The sequence below is a fragment of the Aquila chrysaetos genome, chromosome 1 (genome assembly GCF_900496995.4).
Source record: "Aquila chrysaetos chrysaetos chromosome 1, bAquChr1.4, whole genome shotgun sequence".
NCBI lineage: Eukaryota > Metazoa > Chordata > Aves > Accipitriformes > Accipitridae > Aquila > Aquila chrysaetos.
Window position 1 is genome coordinate 9,455,502 of NC_044004.1, and position 22,606 is coordinate 9,478,107.

The 22,606-nt window shown below is 41.1% G+C and overlaps 1 protein-coding gene across 9 annotated transcripts in view; it reads right to left on the reverse strand.

Annotated features, from left to right (window-relative positions):
• Positions 1-324: 324 nt before the first annotated feature.
• MXD4 (MAX dimerization protein 4) overlaps positions 325-22,606 on the reverse strand; it is a 40,278-nt gene continuing 17,996 nt past the window's right edge. For 4 of the 9 annotated variants that reach the window (XM_041126858.1, XM_041126871.1, XM_041126868.1 and 1 more), the window contains 4 exons: positions 10,463-10,519; positions 7,295-7,409; positions 4,095-4,254; positions 325-3,106 (listed from right to left, as the gene is read on the reverse strand). In XM_041126858.1, coding sequence (XP_040982792.1) covers positions 2,958-3,106; positions 4,095-4,254; positions 7,295-7,409; positions 10,463-10,519 — 481 coding nt within the window. In that variant the 3' untranslated portion in view covers positions 325-2,957. Of the gene's footprint in view, positions 3,107-4,094; positions 4,255-7,294; positions 7,410-10,462; positions 10,520-16,912; positions 18,530-22,331; positions 22,601-22,606 lie in introns of those variants that run through there. The other 5 variants (XM_041126862.1, XM_030028839.2, XM_030028831.2 and 2 more) reach the window with 3 other exon arrangements.

A 22,606-nucleotide genomic window follows, 5' to 3' on the forward strand; every position in this document is an offset into this window, starting at 1 on the left:
ACAGGAATGCCGGAGCCCCCACCGCCACCGCGGGTCGGCGGGGCAGGGCCGGACCGCAGCGCTGCTCGGGGGGCAGGCGGCCGCCCAAACCAGCTGCCAAACCCAACACTTGATGCCGTCGTGCCATTGCCTTCAACTGGGCTGCTCCTGTCCGAGCTGCGGGAAAGGGGGCTGTGCCTGAAAACAGCACCTTAAAATTGGGCTGCACTTGAGGGAGAATGACACAGGCAGCGTGGTGTCATTTTTCTTTACCGGCACAATAGCCCCCAGCTGTAATAACTGAAAAAGTAAAAACAAATAAACCCTTTCAATTTCCACTCAAGATTATTCGAGTAATTTTTATTGAAAATATAAGATCTACAAAGCCATGGATACCCAGCGTGGAAGAACTCATTAAGTTAGCACATTCATCTTTAAAAGGAAAATTTCAGGTCGACCTAAGGTACAATAAGGTTCAATTTAAAATGTCGTTTTTCCTTCTTTAAGTTTCAAATCTCTTTTCATTAGGAGGTTCTGTGCAAGAGCTGCTTGTCATGAAAGGAAACACTTTACAATTCATGAATGTGTTCATTATATAATAAATGAACAGCAACAATATACTAGCCTTTTTTTTTTTTCCTGTTAACAGTCGTGTGTTAAAGTAAACTCTTTTTTTTTTTTTTTCCATGATTTGGAAATTAGTTACATATGCACCAAAGGAGCTAGTAATTTCTGCTGCTTGTCAGCTACACACAATGAGTATATTGCTGTGTGCTTTCCCCAACAATGAGGATTTTAGTAATATGCAAGGTGTATAGAACGTAATACCAAAACCTGCATCACAGAAAAGGTTAATTGTTTTCTTATTCAGCTGCCAGAGTTTATAACCTTAGGCCCCCCCCCCAGAGCCAAAGTAGGGGTGGCCGTCCATTAGGTTATGTAAATTAAACATATATGTTTTCCTTGTTGGCAAGTTCCAAGCAGTAAGCGAGAGTGCAAACAAGGATCTGTAAGCTGCCACAAAATGTATTCGTATTTCTACTCCGTGTTGTAAAAGCCAAAGGGAGGACACGTATGTCAGATGTTGAAAGAACAACTGAATCTTTGTTTTTGATCATTATGGTCAGTCTGTCATGAGGTCTTGTATCTGAATGCTAAAAATGGCACCACACTTGGACATCCCATAGCCTTACACAGTACGTTTGTGTTTCCCTAGCCACTGAGCACTGGTCTCACAGAGACCCTGACTTTATAAGCTAACAAAATATAGATTCGGGTGCTGAAGAATCCAAGGGAGGGCTTATACAAAGACAATTAACCCTCGCACCAAAACCTAATTTTATGATTTTACTTAAAGCCACACTGAATCAGTTGTGAGAGGGTGAAGATATAAATACACCTCTCTGCTTCATCCGTAAGAAGGTGGACAACTGACCATTCGAACAGAGGGTCTTGAAACAAAGCTTAGTTGTCCTTTAAACAATGAAAAGGAGAGGCATACATAAATGGTCACCAAGGCACAATATGACAAAGGTGAAGAGTCCCTGAGACTCTGGTCTGGGTCTGTACCATTCCCCTCCCTATACAAGTAAATGAGAACATTTAGGAAAATATAATACAAAATCTCTTACAGGAAATATAGACTACACTTGCTAAAATCACTTCCCTAAAAGTGTTTATAGCTTTTTTCTTTTTTTTTCTTTTTTTCTTTTTTTTTTTCTTCTTTTTTTTTAAAAGACCTTCTTTAAACAGATAATGCAAAGACTGGTCCATTTTTTTCTTACCCGGCAAGCCAAGCTCTAATGACTTCACTAAGCAGAAGTTGTATTAAAATACACCTTCATAGTATTGCTACAATTTGGGTAAATATGTTCTGAACAGCTTGATGAGTACTAAATAAACTTTGCTGTTTTACAGCATACATTTTAATTTTTTTGCACTTTTTTAAGAATAGAAAATGCAATTATAGTGTGCAAAAGAAAAAAAAAATTAATTATCTTCTAGCTGAATACTGTAATTTTAAGCCATGCCTTCCATAAAAAAATGTATTGACATGTGTAAATAGAAGAAAAGAAAAAAAATACAAGCAAACAGAGATTTCATTTCCTTGCAAGGAAAGATTAACTATCACAAACTGGATCACTTGTGTTCTGTATTCTTCAGACAAAGAAATGAAAAAAACAACCCAAAAAACCACTGAAACGCTTCAAATGTCATCCATTCCACGATAACAGGTTAAAATTGCAGTGTTGCTTTCTACTACTCCCATTAACATGGATAGAATGATTTGCTGCTGGTTGGATATTGAATACAAAAAAGCAAAAGAAAGTTGAGATCATCCCACATGAAGTCATTATTAGAGCTGGCTTTTCCCCCGTTTTGAAGTACAGTAGTGACTTTTAAATACGACCTTTTCTAAAGATCATCTGAGATTTGAAGATTTATCTGCCTTCTTCACCCAAAGAAAGACTGCTGAAAGAATTTACTCTATAGAGCCCGCTACACAGCGTTCAAAATGTTTTGGGTTTTTTTTTCATGAAAAAATACCACAAAAAGTAGTTTTAGGCTTTTGTATCTCTGAATCACTAACACATTGTAGATTCCATTTATTCCTCCATGTTTGAAAATGGTTTCTGCAAAATCAAAATAACTGTCAAACTCCCTTACGCCATGCTTCCAACAGTTTGAATTTAATACTTCTTGAATGGAATGACATAATTTATTTTCTTTAATTTGCAGTATGGCTACATCAAGCTAGCTTTAAGTCACAACTGTACCTAACCACAGTTCTCTGCAGCAAACCCATGATTTACAATATCTAATATTGTGGTTACAGTGCAGGGAACCGTGGGTAAGAAACCTCCATGTCAGAGTACTGTGGTTGGGGTTTCCCGGAAGAGTGGCAGTTGACACCTCTGGAATATTCATATATAAGTGCTTCAGTCAGATGGTCCTGAGTTGAACGGGTAACTCAGGCACTATGAGAGCCTGGCATTCAGTCTGCGGGAATGTGTGTAACCTCCGTCACTCGAACCGCTTTGCAAACTGTAGTGGTCTTCAGCATCACTGGCACTTCCAATACTGTCCATTTCACCTGGAGTAAACTCCATTCCTTCAATGTCTACTTCTAAAGAAAACATAAGAAGGCACATTTTCAGAAAGGCAGCGGTTGTAGCAAGTAATCATGGGCCAGTGTCAACCAACGTTCAGGTGAAACCTGAATCAGACTTCATTTTCTGTAATTAAAAAAAAAGAACTGGAACAGTAATTCCTGAGGAAAGGATCATCTTGCCCACCTGAGAATTAAAATCCCTTCTGTCCTCATCCACATAAATATACTGCATGACATCAATACCAAATGCTGTCCCAGAACTGTTCCAACCTGTGCATAGACACTGATTTTAAAAAAAACCCAACCCTCAAAGGCCATAATACTGCAGCACCGTTCATGGTAATTCCAACCTATACAGGTGTCGGCTAGTAGCGACCGTGGTGTAGCCATCTGTCCACCGGTAACTGCACCGTGACCGACAACTCATCTCCCATACGCCCTGAAAAAGTCAGCCTGTGCAAGTGTTCAGGCACAGAAAAACTTCAAATCAGAAAATAAGAAATGGTGACAGGCAGCTTGAAGAGCTCTGTCTTAAATGAGAACCAAATGTAGAGAACACTTGGTGATCGTTACACAGAAAATATTTTAAAATTTCACAATAAACGATGTGGAATTAATTTATTCACACAAATGAATTAAGACCAATAAGATCTTTTTTTCCAAGAAGAAAATATTATGCCAGCCTTACCAATAATTACACTAAAAATTCAGAACATTAGATGGTAATTGTTTAAAAAACTGGCAAAAACACATGCAGTATAAATAGCTTTAAAAATACACGCAGTATTAATAGCTTCAAAACTGATTAGAAAAAAAAGAATGTTTTTCAAATAATGTAAAAAAGATGCAGTAGTTTTTTCTTCTGCAAATCGCATAATGGAACAGTTTTGTCTGGGTTTTGTTGAAAGCTTGATTTTAGTTCTAAATAATGTTTTCTTGCTTCCCTACTTCCCTTTTCCTTCCTGGTCCTCCAACTCCCTTTGGGAAGCCCTCGTTCAATTACCTTGTTCAGAGTCAGTGGATATTGTTGATCCCATACTGTCAGTGCGGATACGCTCCATGCCCTGCACGGATAGCTGCTCCAATCTGCGTTTGAGGTAGCGGTGTTCCCGCTGTAATTGTTCTTTAATATTTAGAGCTTTTCGGTCCTGTTCTTCCAATTTCTTAAACGGAGAGAAAGATAGTAAACTGACAGTTTTTACTCATGTTAAAATATAAGTAACTTTAGATCTTCTCCTAAACAGTAATTTTAAAGCAATTTAAATATTATAATTAATTTAAAATTAAAGTTAAATTTAAAATTTTAATTTTTTGTTACCATTCTACAGAGGTCAGTACAATTTAAGCAGGCTAGGCCAGAGCTGAATTTGTTTCACAATTCAGTCACAGAGACTCTCTTGCCACTAGCAGACGTTCCTCAGCTAAGACCGAATTATTGTTGCCTTGGTTGTGGGGAATATTTAAATCATTTTGTCAGGCAAAACTGGCATCATCTTTGATAACTAGAGTGCAGCTGGGGTTTCAGTCAGAACGTAATGCCTCTTTAGGTGAAATAAGAGACTTATCACCATAAAGGAACCACTGCGAGCCTCCTGAATGCTACCGCAGGCCATGGAAATTTTAAGCATTTAAAAAGCTTCATTAACAATAAGAAGTATTAATTATATATACTAGGAGGAATTCACTAACAATTTTCTTTATTCTTGCATTTTTTTTCCTTGAACTTCTGCAGAGCAAATAGGATAATTCTGTGATAACCTCCTACAAAATCAGTGGTATTAATCCAAAACTTCTCAGCAAACAGCCTGTGAAAGGATCCTTTCACACATCTACCTAAAATCTCCCCTCTGCTTGAGTAAAAGAAGGTATTAGTTTTGGGAATAAAAATAATACTTCACACCTGGTAAAATGTGCAGCACTGTTGGTCCAAATGCAGTAACAGAAATAATATGTTTTAAGATTTCAACTGAACCCTTTTCCAAATCACTGATAGCCATTTAAAAGAATTGACTGTATAATTAGGGAAGAAAGCGTAACAAGTATGATGGGATCAAAAGCAGGAAGGACACACAAATCAAAACATCTTATATTATTTAAAAAAATGATCTAACTGATGAAGTAAATTACAGGTTGTAGCAGTAAAAGCACTGATAAGAAAGGCCAAATTTCTCTGTGAGCTGTGTTTACATGACCACTGAGATTTAGGAGATGAGCAGGGAGTGAATACAGCTGCTGACAACTCCTCCCTACCATCTGAATGAACCTATGCTTGGTTTGCTGAGGAGAGCGGGGTGGGACAGAGCACAGCAAACTACAAGCAAAACAATTTCAGAGCTTTTGCTGTTCCAATGCAAGCCTGAAAGCAAAAGTATTTATCTCTGAAAAAATAATTCACACTATTGAATTGGGCAGTTTCCTGGCTGAATGAAATCTAACTTCTGCAGCCTCGTGTTAAGCTCCCTCCCAGGCAATACTCTACACAGATATGCATCATACGTGGATACACAATGTTATAATAAGAAAAGGGATTGGTACATCCATGTACACAACAAACCAAATGTGCCCAATTGATCAGATTTCCTTTTCCTCTATTTTCCTGGCTGCAATCCCAAACTCTTAACAACTATTTTAGGCATGAACTCAGTGATTCATATCCAGGAGACTCAAAACCATCCAATCTTTCAGGGCAAGTTTCAATATATCGGGGGTGTGTGTGTGCGTGAAAAGTTCAAAACTAATGACTGTATTAGAAATGGCAGACAGGCATTGGCATGCTCTGGCAGTGCAGCGGGGAGGTAGCTGACCTGACGAAGGGCAGCAATTAAGTGGCAACCCAGTTAGGGTAGGTTCAGTTAAAATCTTAAAAAGACAGTTAAACTTCAGTTTCAGTTTTCAGAAAATGAGTACTTGGTACCATGCACGATGGACTTGGAAAGAATCTGTTCCTCACTTTTTTTATCAGCAGCTGAAATGGTAACTACATGGCTAATCTCTCACACTTGCCACTTGTAGAAACAGTTTTTCAATTTGTATGCGTAAGCCCATGATAAGGGGGCAACCCAAGACAAAAACCACACGCAGTGCCTTTCACGCATGTTAGCCTGAATTATAAACAAGAGGCCAAAATCTCAAATGGTAAAAACAGGGGTTGCTCAGCTGGAGTAAATGTGCTTGTAAGAGCTGAGGAAGTAGCTCAGTAAACTTGTTCACAAGAATGGTTTTGCTTAAATTAATCTTTAATTCTTCATATGAATTACACTGATTTCTGCAACTGCAGTGAATCTGAATGTTGTAAAACAGCAGGCTGTTCTCCAAAATATTCCAAGATTGCTGGCAGTGTTCAACCTCTCCTGACACTTTTCTTGACCTGTTTCCCTATAACACTGAAAAAATGCTAGATGAGTAATTACAGTCCTGGACACAGCAGCAGAAGCCTGTTCTTTAACTTTTACAATTGAATACCTGTTTGTCATATTTCTGCATATAACCCCATTTCCCTGAAACCTACAACAGTGAAAATGGGAGTGAAAGAGTCTTTGGAGGGAGGCGGCCTGAAGAATAATTCCCTTTGAATTACCTGTGCAAATGTATAACCTGCACTGCTGCTGGATCACAGGTGAGATTTGGGGTTGTTTTTTGTTTTAAACTTGTTACACCCATGAAACATGCAAGAAGAGCGGCAACTCACAGGAGATTGCATTTCATTTTTGGTTTCTTTTAAATAATTGTCAAATGCTCCAAGATCTGGTCATCAAGATGTGGGATGGGGATAAGGCTTACTAGTAGCTGGAAGCCCTTTGACGCCATTAGTTTTTTTGATCACGAATGCATCTGGCTTTTTACATCAAAAACAATGCAGTACAATGCTACTTTGCTCAGTCCTTAAAAAATATATCTATTAATCAAAGAACAGCTTTGATACATACATTTATGTTTGGGGTTTTTTTAAATACAATGTAAACCATTAGTAACTAAGCAGAAATCACAAAATCACCATTTCATATATCTGAGACTGCAGGGTAAATTGCAAAACACAAAACCTTGATACTGTGACTGAAATCCTTACAACTAATAAAGGCCAATATATCCAGAAGATCGGACATACGGATATGGATTTTGTGTGAAAATTAGTTTCCTCTCTATGGATACACATTCTGGAAGATTCTGCTTTAAAAAAAATAAAAATATGGATGAATTTTTTACCTTGATATGCATCTTAGCTCTTTTCAACAGACTTAGAGTGGTGTGTCTGGTGCTGTCCGGCCCAAGAGGCACAAGCTGTTTTAGCTGTTCCAAATATAGCCGGAGTTTAGCCCGCCTGAAATTATTAAAAGTGAAGAGCTTTGTAGTAAAGTTGCACCCGAACAGCATATCCTATATGCAAACACCATCTGTTTGCAGGATCTCTGTGCAGAACTTGATTCAACGGTGGCTTCCTTTCCCCTCCCTTTGGCAAATTTTCAGACTGAAAGGTCACCTGAAATGCAGTAACACTGCTTGGCACATTCAGATAGTAGTTTCATACCTATATTTCAAAGCAGTTTGCTCAGTCTGGGTAGTCCCATCTTAATGAAGGGGGGTATGCTCAGAGAACTGAGAAATCCAGGCATGCTGCACACTGAAACTATGGCTGGGTAAGGAAGAAAAAACTGGGACTTCACTCCAACCCAGTGATTTTTGCAGGCAGAGGTGGAGCTGTGGGAGGGAGCAGATTCCCCTCTCCCCCATTAGCCCTGCCTGATATGATAGGACACGCTCCTGCTACACAAGGCAAGAGCACCCACACAGCTCTGCACAGCTCAGAGCTGCTTCCAGCCATGGTTTATCAATATATTGTAACCAGGAGGTCCTGATGCCGCTTCTCCTGCCATCTACTGACCCACAGTCCCTCCGAGAAGGAGACATTCCTCCTCTCACTGTACAGCCAGGACAACCTTTACTATAAACACACAAGAGAAAATACTTCCAGCCATATTGGGTCCTGCCTTCTCTGCTACTCCTTTGCATGTATCACTACCGCTGCTCTCAAAAATCTCTCCTGCACTATGACATTAAATCTATCAGTAAAAAGAGGATAAACAAAGTGGTATTTCTACAGATATTTGGTTTCCAAACTTTGTCTGTCTTTGAGAAAGAAGCTGGCAATACAATAGTCCATGAAACAGTTACTTCAACTATCCAAAACAAGGCAGTGGCAAACCAAAGAACAGTGTGTGTGTGTTTCTACAGTTAAATCCAAAAGAAAATCTCTCCTGGTTTTAATGCACAATTCTTGAACAGGAATCCATACAGTTTTACAATGAGACACAAATGGATGCAGAAGCACTTACACGAGCAACATCTCTAATATTTTCCTTTCTGCCAGCCTGTTACAGATAGAACAAAGCGATGACCTGGAGCATGCCGACATCCCGCACAAAGCAGTAATAATAAGTGAAGCGGATCAGAAGTGTGAGATGAATAATCATCTTTTTCAAATCTGTTCGATGCTGCATGAAGGAAACAAACTTTGCAGGAAATTTAATGCTTCTGGTCAAGAATGAACTTTCTTTTGAACGATCAGTTCAGAACCAGAATTCAGCATCAGTGTTTGAAAAGCAGCTGAAGAGGATTTAATATCCACCAAATGACAAATTACACAAGTGTAATTGGAATGATTAGTGTAATGTGAAAACAACCTGAGAATTAATGGGGAAAAAACCCAAAGCAAAATAAAATCTAATTAAAATACAGTACAGTAATGACTACACACTCACACATTTAGTTCTGGCTGCCTCTCAATCAGCAATGTATTAGGTAGGAAATCAAAGAGCATTTCTATAAAATTGTTAATCCTTTCTTCAAGGCACTTAGGGAAAAAGGAATATTGTTGAAAATGTGGTTCTCAAGAGAAAACTGATGACAGATTTTTTGTTTTGGCCTGGGGTTTGTTTTTAAATACAAGGCTCTAAACTTAACCATCTAAATGCTTTTATTTAAACAACAGCAACAAAGACTAGGGTAAGTATTCACAAAAGTAGCCCCATCAGATCGCAGAGTGCCCCTGTGGCTGCTTACTTCAGCTGGGACATTGGTCTTTAAAATAGTGAAATACCAGAATTAGGGACTACTGGTATTTATACAGAAAATCCTAATCAAGTAAATTTTTATTTCTGTGTCTGTAACCTCTAACAACTACCTGGCTGGTTTTGTGTTTTAAATAAAAAAACTTTCTTCAGGGACTAAACTAAAATAATCTTTTGGGTTTTTAAATGGCCTCTAAACACACATGCAATCATCTGCGTCACTCAGTGCAACTTGGATGCAACTGTATTTAGACAGCTGACAAGAAAGTGGGGACTGAAGATAAAGGAGGATATAGCAAGAAAGAGGACAAAGAATAGTATCCAAGTAGTAAATAAAGAGTTAAATACATTGAAATGGAACAATCAATATACTTAAGAGTAATTAAAAGTCTGATAAGGAATATACAGCACTGTTGATCTGAGATCTGCTTAATATTAATCCTGGAAAATGTTAATGAAACCAGACTACATACTCAACTTATCTGCCTTTATTACTATTTGAAGAAAGTCTGCTTACAACAGGGAGAAAGTAAGAATTTAGTGCACTTCCTTACCATTAACTGGTGAGTTAACAGAAACATTACCGAGATCCAGAGGGCATAGCTGTGTGTCTTTTTAAAGCACTAATTCTTTTATGTTACCTGCCAACCAGGTAAAGCAGGACATTACAGAAGTGTCACGAAGAACACAGGACTGAAGCTAAGAAGAGTATTTTAACTGAGCAATGAGAAGAATTAAAGAGCTAAATATTAAAAAAAATGCTTTAAGGCATTCTCAGCACTATCAATTGATAGCACTAAATGTAATAAACAGACTTGTTAAAAGACCTGCTCTAATTTAATCTTTTTTTTTTTAAAAAGGGACTTTTTCTTTCATTTAATTACTCAGCACCTATGAATCCATTAAAGATTTTAAAGCATAAGCTTTACATAGATCTTTACATAAATGCAGGCATGTTTATATGGCTAATTCATATATTATAACACAACAGCATAATCGATGGCATAGATTGTGAACGTAAAAAAATGAAAGCCATCCCACCACAATTCCTGTGGTACTGGAGTAAATATCCCCATGTTTTTCATTTTGCGCATCTTAGAAAAAACTGTAAGAATGTAAGAAAACATTTCAGGCATGTTATGTTAACAGATCACACCAGCAGGAACAAGGGACTCAAACTTCACAGCAGATAAGTTGTCGCGTACAGACTCTGCCAGCACTAATTTCTCTCTTTTTCTGCAGGGATCTGACAGCTTTCGCTTTTCCTCGGCTGACTGTGACCGCCGGAGGAGGGAAAGGCACTTACAGAGGTAATCGCAGCCGGAGCTGCCTTGTGTTTTGCAGCTCATGCCTTAAATTCCACCTAGAAAAGAAGAAAAAAAAAAAAAAAACCAAAACAAAAAAACAACAAGCAGCCTGGTCTCAGAGCAACAGAGTAACGATCGCTGTGTATGAAATGTGGTTGAAGTTGGGTAGTTATGCTCTGCTCCAGCTTCAAAACCTGACTGTTACACCTTCGCCCACACAAAGCATGATGTCAGGCCAGGACACCAGCGCCTACAGAAGCGGGCACTTTTCTCACCTCATGCGGATGCACAGAAATATCCCCCTCATCACTGGTACTGAATGTATCAGGGAAGGTAAGGATCTAAAAAAAAAAAAACTATCCAAAATCTGAATCTTCAAGCCTGCAGCTCTCTGTTTTGGGTACAGCCCCATGCATGGAGAGAGGTACATGGGTGACCGGTCTCTGATTTACCACATTTTCCTTTGTGCCAGATAATAAAGGGGTTTCAGATGTTCAAGACTTCAGTGTTTCTCCGTAAGCGAGCTCACAACATGGTCCTATAATCTGCATTATAGCTCTTCTAATGCTTAATAAACATGAATTACCAAGCCCACAGTCTTGGTCAGTGTTCCACAGCAGTGGCCATGTCCAGGAGCAGTTGGGTGGTTCATCACATTCACACAAAGGAAAAAGCAACTTGCTGACAGCTAATGCAACAGCTACCAGCTGGAATTGCCTTGAACTGGTTTTGAATCCATGTAAGCCATGATGGGCAATATTGGCAGGTATTTCAGAACCGGTAACAAAATGAACCCTGGAGCCCCACAACTTGGAGGGACAAAGCAGCGAAACAGTGTTGTTTAGAATTTCCCTGTAGTACAAGGACATCCACCAGAAGTCATTTGAAGACCACTCACTGACTCTAGTCCTCAGAGACTCCAGTTTGCTCCAGTGCTCGGCTATGAAAAGGCAGGAGCAATGCTGGCCAGAGGAGCTATGGTTCACCACTTCTCCAGAAAAGGCTGCCATGCAAAAGTAAATTAAGATCTTTCACCCTAACCAATTTCGAAATTGTGTTAAATGAGTCTATTAAATAATAGTCAGTAAGCTTCCCCATATCTATGAAACCCCAGATGATCCATTTTATAACACCAAGAAATGAATACTAAGATGCAGAGAAAAAAAAAACAAAAACAAAAAAGCTTGTTCACACGGATAATCTTCATTCCAAGGAAACTGCAACAATTCCAAGATATTCCTACAACTACTTGATGGATAGTTGCAATGGGAACAAAATACTTCTCAGTAAGGCCAAGTAATATAACAAGAGGCAATGGCTGTGAATTGGGAGGTTGAGGATGGACATTACAAAACAAATTTTTTACTAGGGCAGTGGTGCACAACCAGAAGAGGTTGCCCAGAAAGGCTGTAGAAGTCCGGTCCTTAGAGGTTTTTCAATATTTACCCAGACAAAGCCACTGACATTTGGAGGTCCCTCCAATCAACATTTCTATGAATGTATAAATCAAAGATTGCTTGTAAAGCTGCAGCATTCAACTCACAGGATTGTTCCCATTCATTTAACAGCAAAACACCCCCAACTGTGCGACTTAAACCTGTGCCAGTCTGATTGATATGGTACTGGTAGGTTTGTGGAGTGACCTGACCCACCTCTGGTTTTTCCACAGGGGGCTCTCCAGGGCTTTTTTAGGTCCAGCACAGCAGATAGAAATGGCCTGCAGCTAGTCAGACAGCGGACAGTTGTTCAGGCAGTAGCTGCACAGTTTTTTGACAGCAGCAAAGGTGTGTTTCCTAAACCATTCAAGTATACATCTAGAGACTTTATTTGGAGGCCACTGATCTACACAAAGCCAGCTAGAAAGGCAAAGTGCACATCCAAAACAAGCTGCTTAGTCCTCAGCAGGGCATGCCTTAGCCAGGCCTTGGCAAAATTAAATGGCCATGGACACTCATGATACAGGGTGACAGTGTCCTGTTTGTGTGAAATGTGTGCTTGTCAATCCTGCCACGCTGGCTGGGCAACCCATGCAGGCAAAGCTGCCAACAGCCTTCCATGCATTTATGGTAGGTAGCATGGGGTAGGCATTTCCTTGAAGCTGCACCTGAAGACATAAACAACAGTTCCCGCTGTTGACATCATGCTGCTGACTGCCAGAGATCACTTGCAGGAAGTGTCAAAGGGGCCATGCTCATCTGTTTCTCAACAATTGTGGGCAAGAGCATAAAACTCACTAGAGAGAAGTCAAATTCATGACAGTGTTCACCTTGCACATCCTCAAGGTCTCAGTCCACAGCCTCCCCAAATTAGAAGAATGACTCTCTCTCACATGTACCCATTCTCTGTTGCCCCAAAGCTGGCTGTAGAAGGGAAGGAGCAACTCTATCAGAAAAGTTTGTCATCCTGTGGGAAGTCCCAGAACAGCTCTGTCTGGTCCACACCCACTCCGTCCTACCAGCAGATTGCCCAGTCAAGACATGGAGCTATCTTGGCCACACTGGGAGGCACCTTAGAGCTGCAGCATCTCCAGCTGATGGGTGGCAAGGATCTGGAAGGCTAGGAAATGGGCAAAAATCCACTAAATGTCCATGTTCCCATACCGCATGCTCTGAATTTCCCTTCATGCTGGCTCCAGCAGAAGTTGGCTGGGTTAGACAGGGTGTTGCTTCAACACCCACAGCCCTCCGTACCTCTCACACCATAGTGCATCACCAAAGCACATATGGGCCCAAAACAATGCTTGCCTCACAAGAAGGCCTTAACTGTGCTTTCTGCAAGATCCTTTAATGCTAAAAATGCTTGCATGGCTGAACATGTGTCTGTATTTCAGATGTCCCAAATTTAGTCTAGTAAACTAGCTCTGTGTACAGGAGGTTGACATACTCTCGAATCAACTGCTAAATATACTTGCTTGGTGATGTTCTGAAAAGAAAAGGACACTATAGATCAAACACTCAAATGACATTGAAAATGCAATCATTAAAAGCTGCACTAGTGAGAACAACAGATATAACTGAAATAGATGCAAAAATTAAAAATTCGTCATTTCTGTACATTAACCATTTCAGTCCAAAAACCAGACAGCCTCAGACCCTATCACAAGGCAAATCCAGTACAAATTTAATACAAACAAAACCCCCACTTCCAAGAATATAAACCTATTTGAAATGAATCTAGAAGAAGACATATTATTACAAATTGGACAGAGTTACCGAAGCATTTCAGATTCCTTCTCTCATGTTTCACATTTTTTTCCACATTCAAACCTATCCTGGTCATGGTGCTGTGCCATGAAGTTAATACACAAAGGTTTAAATATAGAGCAGTTACTGAATTTTTCATTGTTGCATAATGACTATGTAATCTAGCTTAATAACACGCATCGGATAAAGTCAGAGAAGAATCTCTGCACCAAAAATTCACTTCTGGAGTCAAATGTTCTCCAGGTGCATAGTGAACCAAAGCAGTCTGGGCTGAGCCCACAACTCTGGGTCAGAGACCCCTCTGGTGAACTAATAGTTTTGTTTTCTCCCTAAAGAAAGGTGATTTTATCTCCCTACCAGGCACAAAATTCAGCATAAAATACAGAAGTGAGCTAACTGCCATTGTAAGACGCTCATGTTTTTACAGGAAGACTCTTCACAGTTTTATTTATGAAATGCAAATACCTGTGTACAGGGAGCACTCAAGTTTTAGAGAGTCAGCAAACTCAGAAGCTCAGGATCCTTTGTGACATGCACTGGTCAGGATGAACACAGACAGCATCATTATTCATAAACTTATCATTATTTCAAAGTTTTTAAGAAATGCAGATCAGCAGTAAAAACTTCCCCACTGCGACTTCAGGATTCACCCGCCAGCAAGGTAAAATCAGAGAGAGAAACTCTGCCTGCCTTCTGACTCCAGTATCATCCCTTTCTTACTAGAGCTTGACACAGCAAGTCAAGATCTCTTAAGGGCTTCAGCTCTTTTTATTTTGTGCACAGTCACACTCTTGAGCAATGACGAAATTTTGCTGCAAATGGCTTTAACAGTACTGAAAATTAAATGTGTTCATATTATTTTGTATATTCCTGGATATCATGGCCATACATATAATGTAGGTAAACACATAATTACATACCCCACTCTGCTTAGTAGCAGTTGCTACTCAAGCGTACTTGCCTCACTCCTCCTTCAGCTAACACTTTTCTTAAAGTAAGTGTCAGGAATGATATATTTACAGTTCTACAATACTTTTTATAAGCTACCAACAATGATTCTGTACTAATTAAAACACTTTTGTTTACAAAGGCATTTAAAGAGATTATATATAAACTTCCATCTTAAGAAATCATAGAAATTCAATCATATAAAAATGGTTCTAAAGAAACCTATTTATTAATGGTCCAGACAGAATTTAGCATATCTTCAGCAAAACTTTAAATACAATGGAAGATAACAACTCTCCACTGAAGTATAAAATCCTGTCTCTTCCATATTTATCTCAGTCAGAAACACTTTCAATACTTTCTACTCTACAAAGGATACCTCAAATACATTTTTTTTTCCCAAAAGAGGCTCTAGCTCATACTTGAGCTGCACAATCTATTTCAACTACGCAACAAATTTGCTTTAGTGAAAAGGAAAGAAAACCTCTTAGTATTAAAGCACTGTACCATAGCAAGGCACCCAGTGTGCTGATTGCTATGAGATGTGTGAAATGCTTGCTCACAGCTGAGTGCCTCAGAGTCAAAACCAGAAAATTCAGTAGCACCCTTACAGCAAACCTCTTGGCTTTTTATTATCCAAGAAAAGATGAGCCAAACACCAGTGTTCTGCAATAGATGCCTTTTTTCCCCATATTAAGAACAAAATCCTGAAGTTTGTGGTGCAGGTGAAGATTCATCCAAGGTTTGTTCCACATGGCATGTTTTGCCCGTGTCTAATACCTTATAGAGGCCTCTGCAACTAAATTCAGCAGCAAAGCCCGGGAAGGCACTGGGGCAACTAACAGGCAGAAAAAGCTGCGAGTGCTTAATTGCAGTGATTGTTAGTGAATTAAATGCAACAGCCCTACAATCAGTGCAACCGCCTGCTTTATTTACTTTAGTGTTAACTAAGAGTTTCATCCTCTATATGCATTTTCAGCGAGCTGAATATTTTTGTGCATCCGTCTTGCTAAATTGAAACCAGCCAGATAGCTTTAGCAGCCAGGTAGCTGGTGGTCTTTGGGTACCTCTGAAGTATCCAAACACAAGACATCAACTGCCTATGAAGGCAATGGCTGCAAGTGCATCTTAACCACCACTAGCTTTCAAAGAGTCAGTGCTGCTATGAACTTAGTCATCTGCAAGTTTTCATGTGAATACAGCTCAGAAATGCTGCTGTTCCTAACGCTAAGGAAGACAGAAGAAAACCTCTGCTGCCTGTCATACAGCTTACCATTTCAATGTTTTGTGCATTTTATCACTCTGAAAAATATCTAAGTTCTCTATTTCACTATATATAAACATACACTGCAGCATTGACTGTGCATTCTACTCACTTTCACTCAGTGCCACTTCAGCCCACTTGCTGAGCCAAGACTGCACACTTTAACTTTGCCTTTTTACCCTCCAAAAGTTGCAGCTTGTTCACGTTTTAGAACATATGCATGAAACCAGAACTTATTCCGACATCCTTCAGCAAACGTAAGTTAAGGGAAGTATCTGCAGTGCCACAAATTATGCATTTTTGGTTAGCTAAGCCTCTTGGCAGCAGTGTGCAGAAAGCTAGCTGGGACACAAGCTGGGACAGGTGAATACCGGCTGGTCTGCGAGAGGGAAGCTGCTGACTCCCAAGAGAGGGGATGCCTGGCAGACCTTGCTGCCCATGTTGCCCTCTTCCCCTCTCTCTCCTTTCCCCATCCCTCCAGTAGCTCCCTGCTGAGTGCAATGACAGCTGCCTGTACTAAATTATGAGCACTGGGCTACATCAACATTTCTTCATCTCTCAAAACGCCTACAAGCCAACTTTGATGCTCCTTACATTCCGGTTCCCACCAGAGAGTGAGCTGTGGTGGCCCATATACTGCCATAAGCCAGGGGCAGCAGCTAAGACGGGCAAATGACAGCAACTCCTGAGGCTCGCTTTGGGCTGGAATGATCCTGTAAAGCAGCCTGGACAACAGCAGTGTGAGACCTGACTGGAGCCTCAGCAGCTGGTGGCTGGCCAGACTGCCCAAGTGCTGTCCCTTCAGGGGCATATCTGACAGCAGAAGCAGGTAGTCAGACTGATTAGGGTGCCAGAGTCACATTTGACTTTGGCCAGCAGAAGAAATAAAAGCCCTGTGGCACAGTTAGTGCCTGTTGCTGTATTGTTCCTCAACCTTCTTCCACTCAAGGTCTCCTCCTGCCTCAGAGAGTGAGCACGAGCTGTCAAGAGAGGTGTGCGAGGTGTGACACAGGCCTCTCCCCACCAGTGCCACCCCACCGCATGCTCATCCACGTGCCTAAACTGCCTGCAGACCAGCCCAGCAAGACGACAAAACCAAATACAGTGGTCGGTTTCCAACCACTCCTTTTCTTTCATGAGCTTGTGGCAGGCACTCAGAGGAGCACTTGTGCAAGGCAAGGCACAGGCAGGACCACAATGAGCAAGGACTCCGGGGCAGGTGGGATACCAGCAGCTCTGACTGGTATTTGGTTTAACTGCTGGGGAACCGTAGCTTCAGGCTCCACAGTATTAAGAGCTACAGGATTGACATCTGACCACCCTCATCTCCTCTCCCTGTTTTTTTCCAGGCTCCTCCCTGCAGCCAGGCTTGATCTCACAGCTTTCCCCAGGCTTCAGCCATCCCACTGTCTTAGGCTGCTCTTACTTGAAGAGCAGCTGTCAAAGGTTTAACAGCCCTTCATTGTCTCAGGTCTCAGCGGTAAGTAACAGCAACATGCAGAAATTTGAGATGTGCTTCGCAGGAAATGTCAATAGGAATTTACAAGCTATACAGGGATTCCCAAAACCATCACAAGCTGGATACCACTTGCCTTTCCTGGATGGTGATCATCTCAAATTTAAATGTATAGGATTTTCCATCCTTTGACCAGAGGCAATAAAATCTCTGACTTTGCAAGAATCTAAGGCAACAGAAATCAAACATTATGGAAACAGCTGAAATCCCCTGCAGTATGTTTTTGCCCTTGCATGGCTTTCTTTTCCCCTGCAAAAAAAAGGAGATTCCATTGTGTATTTTAGCATTTCAGGTTGTGCTTATCTATGAGGAGCAGTTTTCTGTATCTTAAACCTTCAAAGTCAGACAAATAAAATTCTTACACCTATAGAAAAGGAATTTCTGTTTCAAGTGTCTTCTGTTTTTAGCCCTGTTATCTACCGATTGCCTTTTAACATATACCTCTCAAATGATTTTAAGCAATAGCAAGAGAGGTATCACCTAGTACCACAAGCTCAGCATCACACAGTACCTACCTAATACAGGCAGATGAAAAACAGTGTCTTGTGGGGAAATACACGAGTGGTGGAAATACCATTGTACACACTTGAAAACAGAGTCCACAAAAAAATAATCAATCAGCCATGCTTTTAATAAACTTATTTGATACTTCATTCATCCAGCCTTCTACCCATTTGTTTCACACATTAAAATGCACACATTGCAACTTAGTAGTCCTCCTAAATTAGACCTCTCAAACCCATCTGTCTTACTGGCACTCAAGTTTCTTAGATTACACTGCAGGGAGACTCAAGATTTTGTCTGTTACCTCAGAATAGTGTCAGACCCAATTAGATAAGGGAAGTGCCATTGCAAGATCATGCCATTCCAGTATCAAGCAGTTTTAATTCCCACTTGAAGTTACACTGGGGTACACAGGTACTTACACATGCTCCCCACTGAAACCCCAAGAGTCGATTAGGACTCGCCACCATTTACATGAGTGCGGTAATGCTTTGGTCCTTGCCGGCAGTGGCACACTGCAAAGCGAATTTGCACAGCAAATCCAAACCCACGGCATCGGTCTGCAGTTCTGCAGCAGGTGCGCTTTCACTCGCCACCTTTCATGGTACTCTTGCAAGTAATTTGTTGAGGACTGCAGAGCATAGGTCAAAGAGAACTGCATTTATTTAAACAAGGCAAAGCTGCATAACAACAGGTTTGCACTGGGTTTACACACAGAGGTGAACAGGATGATAATTTTCCACAAATTAACCATTCACCAAAAGGTGGCTGAAGAGGATGCAGTCAGTCTCCCCCACAAGTGGCTCCCAGGAGTGTGTATGTCCCCCTCACGTGGTGCTTAGGGCACAAGGTGCAGTGTGTCTCTGCGCACACAAGCTACACGTTTATCAACTGACAACACCCCAAAGCAAGTCACTGCTTACAAATCAGCTCATGGCTTGAAACCGGCTTTAATTATCAGACTGTTTCCCCACATCAAAATGCTAAGCAAGAACATCGTGTCTCAGGACAGCTGCCAACAGGAAGGATCTTGAAAAAAAAAAAAAAAGTGGGGGGAGACTACAATGCTTAGAAAAGCCTAGAGAAGTTGAGCTGTAGCACAGCACTAAGTGAAGAGAGCACACTATGAGGCCTAGTGAGCTTCTTCTGCCTAATTTTAAACCTCCCTATAGACCTAGTTATTTTATACATAGTCAAATGAGGGGAGAAATGTGTTCAAGTTTTTGGGTTTTTTTTACACCACTGTATGATGCCAAATTAAAGGAGAGGCAAGTCAAGCTGAATTATTTTAGCTAAATTAGAAACATGCATTGCTGTCACACACTGAGCGCGAGGCCTTGGGGTGGCAGACAGACAGAATTAAGCAGCCTTTTCCCGCATCAAGTTAAATGAAGAGTATGAGGCATTAATATCTGCAATACTGGATACCTGTGACTGTGGTTTTATTGTCTATTGTACCTCTATATCCAAATGCCAAGTAAACACCAAGCGTCCAATTTAACTAGCCTGACAAATGCTGTAGGGACCCATGTGCACGAGGCACCAAAAGAAACAATAGCAATTCACGCCACAGTTCTGTACCTAATCAGAGCTAAGGCAACTGTATCTCCAGTTCAGCACCTAAACAATCACTTTCTCATTCTCAGAGGTAGGAAGTTTTAAGCTCTGACTGTGAAATTAAGTATCAGAACGGGATGTTCAGTGCTATGTCTTACTTCCGTTTTTGCTTTTGCTAATACTTCCTTAACACCTGTACCTACCAAAGCTTTGTGGCCATCTCAGAGGGCTTAGCTAATGGTGGCAGCTTGAGCATGCATGAATGAAGTTAATTGGCTTTTGGGGGAAAGGAGGTGGTGGGTGTTGCTGTCTTTTACTGCTGTAGATACTTGAGATGTCCTCCAACGAGACAGCTGGGGTGCCCTGGGACGACACCAGGGTGCCTGTTCCAGCCAAACGAAGGCTGGTTCAGACCCCAAGTGAGAACACCAAAGGAAAAGAAGAAAAGAAATCACCCTGAAGTAATTAAGAATACACATCCCCAAACGTCTTGCTGTATGTCTCCAACCCCGTCATTGAAACCCTGTAATTAAAGGTGGATAGAAAAGACAGAGTGAGGTGTATATATAAACAAATTTAGGGGAAGGATTAAATGCACTGACTGTAATTAAAGATGGTCTCTTCCAAGGCTACAATGGGTACTCTTACTTTCATATAAATTAAAAGCTGAGCAACACTTATGTAATATTTCCCTCCCCAAACAGTGACAAAATCTGGCATCATGGGACAGTGGAGAGCTGCAGATATCTGACAGTCCTGACTCAAAGTTTAGATTTAGCCTGCCACAGCACAGATAGTGCCTTGTTTATAATTTAATTTCCGTCCTATTTCCCTTTCCATTGAACAGTACAAAGCTGGTTGTCTCTGTGCCAGATGGTGCAGTCGAGCAGAATCTGAAAATTGTCCATTTTGGGACGATAAGGTATGGAACAGCTTTTCAAAACTCTTCCCTGTTTTCCTCCTTCTTCTTTCTTCCCCACAAAACTCAGCCCAGATTTCTTAAGTGCAGTGTCCTGAGGTTATCTGGCAATGGAAGGAAGAGCCAGAAGTTTGGACCCACTTGCCATGTGAGTATGTAAAGTCAGGCAGTGGGAACCAAGACACCTGACAGTCTATTTCAAATACCTGTTAGCATGTAGACCCAGTAACTGCTTCTAGCCAAACACACACAACAAGCTCCCAAATTTCCCTAGCAGAAATTATTTGCTCCACCCATGCTGTTCATTTCAGCAGTCAACACAACAGCACTTACCCATCGGGATTAAGTCAGCTTTCTTGGGGGAATTATAGGGTTTGCTACCTTTATGTTTTGTAAATACCAGCTAATGTGGTATGTAACACACAGAGTGTCTGCGCAGCCGGTATTTGCAAACACTGATGGTACTCCTAACTTCAATAGGAGCTGCTGAGTTGTGGCAGCAATTTCATGCCAGGCAGGCCCCTTATTTAGCACCTTGTATCTTCACTTAGTTACCTAAATTGAAACATCAATGAAAGAAAAGCAGATAAATTTGTTAGGCATTAATCCCAAGGTGGCAGTTGGGAGGAGAGGACTCGCAAGTAGTTCTCCAACCTTTTAGAGATGTTTTACCACGTTCAGATGTAGTCTTTGACTGTTCCCTGAATCTTCTGCTTTATTACTATAAGGTAGAATCTAATATAGGCTTTCTGAATGTAGGGCATGTAGCCTGCAACTAGAGTTACTAGTTTTCAAGTTAGAAGCATTGCAACAGATGACCTCGTGTACATACATCCAAGCCCACACCTCTTCTGTGTTGGCTATGCCAATCTCCACAGACTACACAATTAGTTATACTATCCCTTCCAACCCAAACTATTTTATGATTCTATGGTAATTTGTGTAGAAAAAAAATTGCCTAACATAAACTAGAATTAAACAATAATATTAGCCACTTGACATCCTTTGACAAGTCCTGTCACTGCTCTATTCTAGCAGGATGTGTACATAGCTCAGTATATGTGTTTCAGTTTCCATCTCAAAACACAGCACTCTATGAAGTCCCAAAACAACTCTCTCCTTCCAAAAATGCGGGGGGGAAGGGGGGGGGGGGCAGCAAGCAGGGGGGAAAGGAATATCTTATCCATTCTTGTGAATTGTACAGTTCTTTAGGACAAGAAAAGTCCATCTTAACTGGATCACATACATGGAGTTTTTGTTTGGGTTTATTTTGGTTTGGGTCTGGGTTTTGGAGGGGGGGTGTGTTTGTTTGTTTGTTTGTTTGTTTCAAAAAAGGCCCAAATTAAACTGCTGTGAAGGAACAGCATTATGCTTTTTCACATTTATGATCTGCTGGCTAAATGTTCATGCTCAGTACAGTTTCTGGAACCTTAACTGCATCCTCTCCAGCTGCCCGGATGTGATGTGGGGTTCAGCTTGCAGGCAGGGATGCACAGCTCCTACTGATATCCCCTGAGTGGGGCGCAGAATCGGGCCCACAGCCTGCCACATGCTAAACCACCCTGTGTACCGACGGGAAAAAAACAGATTAAAAATTACTTGACCTGCAAAGGAATTCTCTGTAGTAAATCTAAGTACAAGTGTCCGCTGACAGAGACCACGAGGGGAAAGCAGCATGAGCTGCAACAGGAAAGTACACATTGTTCCATCCAGAGAGAGACATTTTGAATTTGGGACCAGGCCACAGTATATCCAATACTCAAACGGGATAAGCAGCCCATGGAAAGAAGCACTGAAAATAGAGCTAGAGATGCCAACACAGCATGGAGGCAGGGAGAGGAAGGGACAGGACAATCAACCCACAGAATATAGCCACCTCCTCCAGCCTAAGTTGATCCCTTAGTGTCTACTCCAACCAGGGACACTGGGTCATGGAAATTTTGTGCTCATGACATACTTGGGAGAAAATAATCCAGCCTCCTGCAGATTTGGTGTGAATCCTGAGTGCAGAGCCAACCTTGCCTTGAGCAGCTGGAGCCACACTGCTGGCTTTCAGGTGCATTTGCCACCTCTTCAAACCATGGCAGGTACACTTCTGTACACCCAGTTTTCATCTGTGGGCTTCCACAGACTTGACTGGTTTGGATTCAGCCAAGGATTCCCATGGCATTACGTACAACTTGTTTCAGAGGCCAGCTTCTTAAAGCCCATTAGCTGCCTAAATACCTTTAA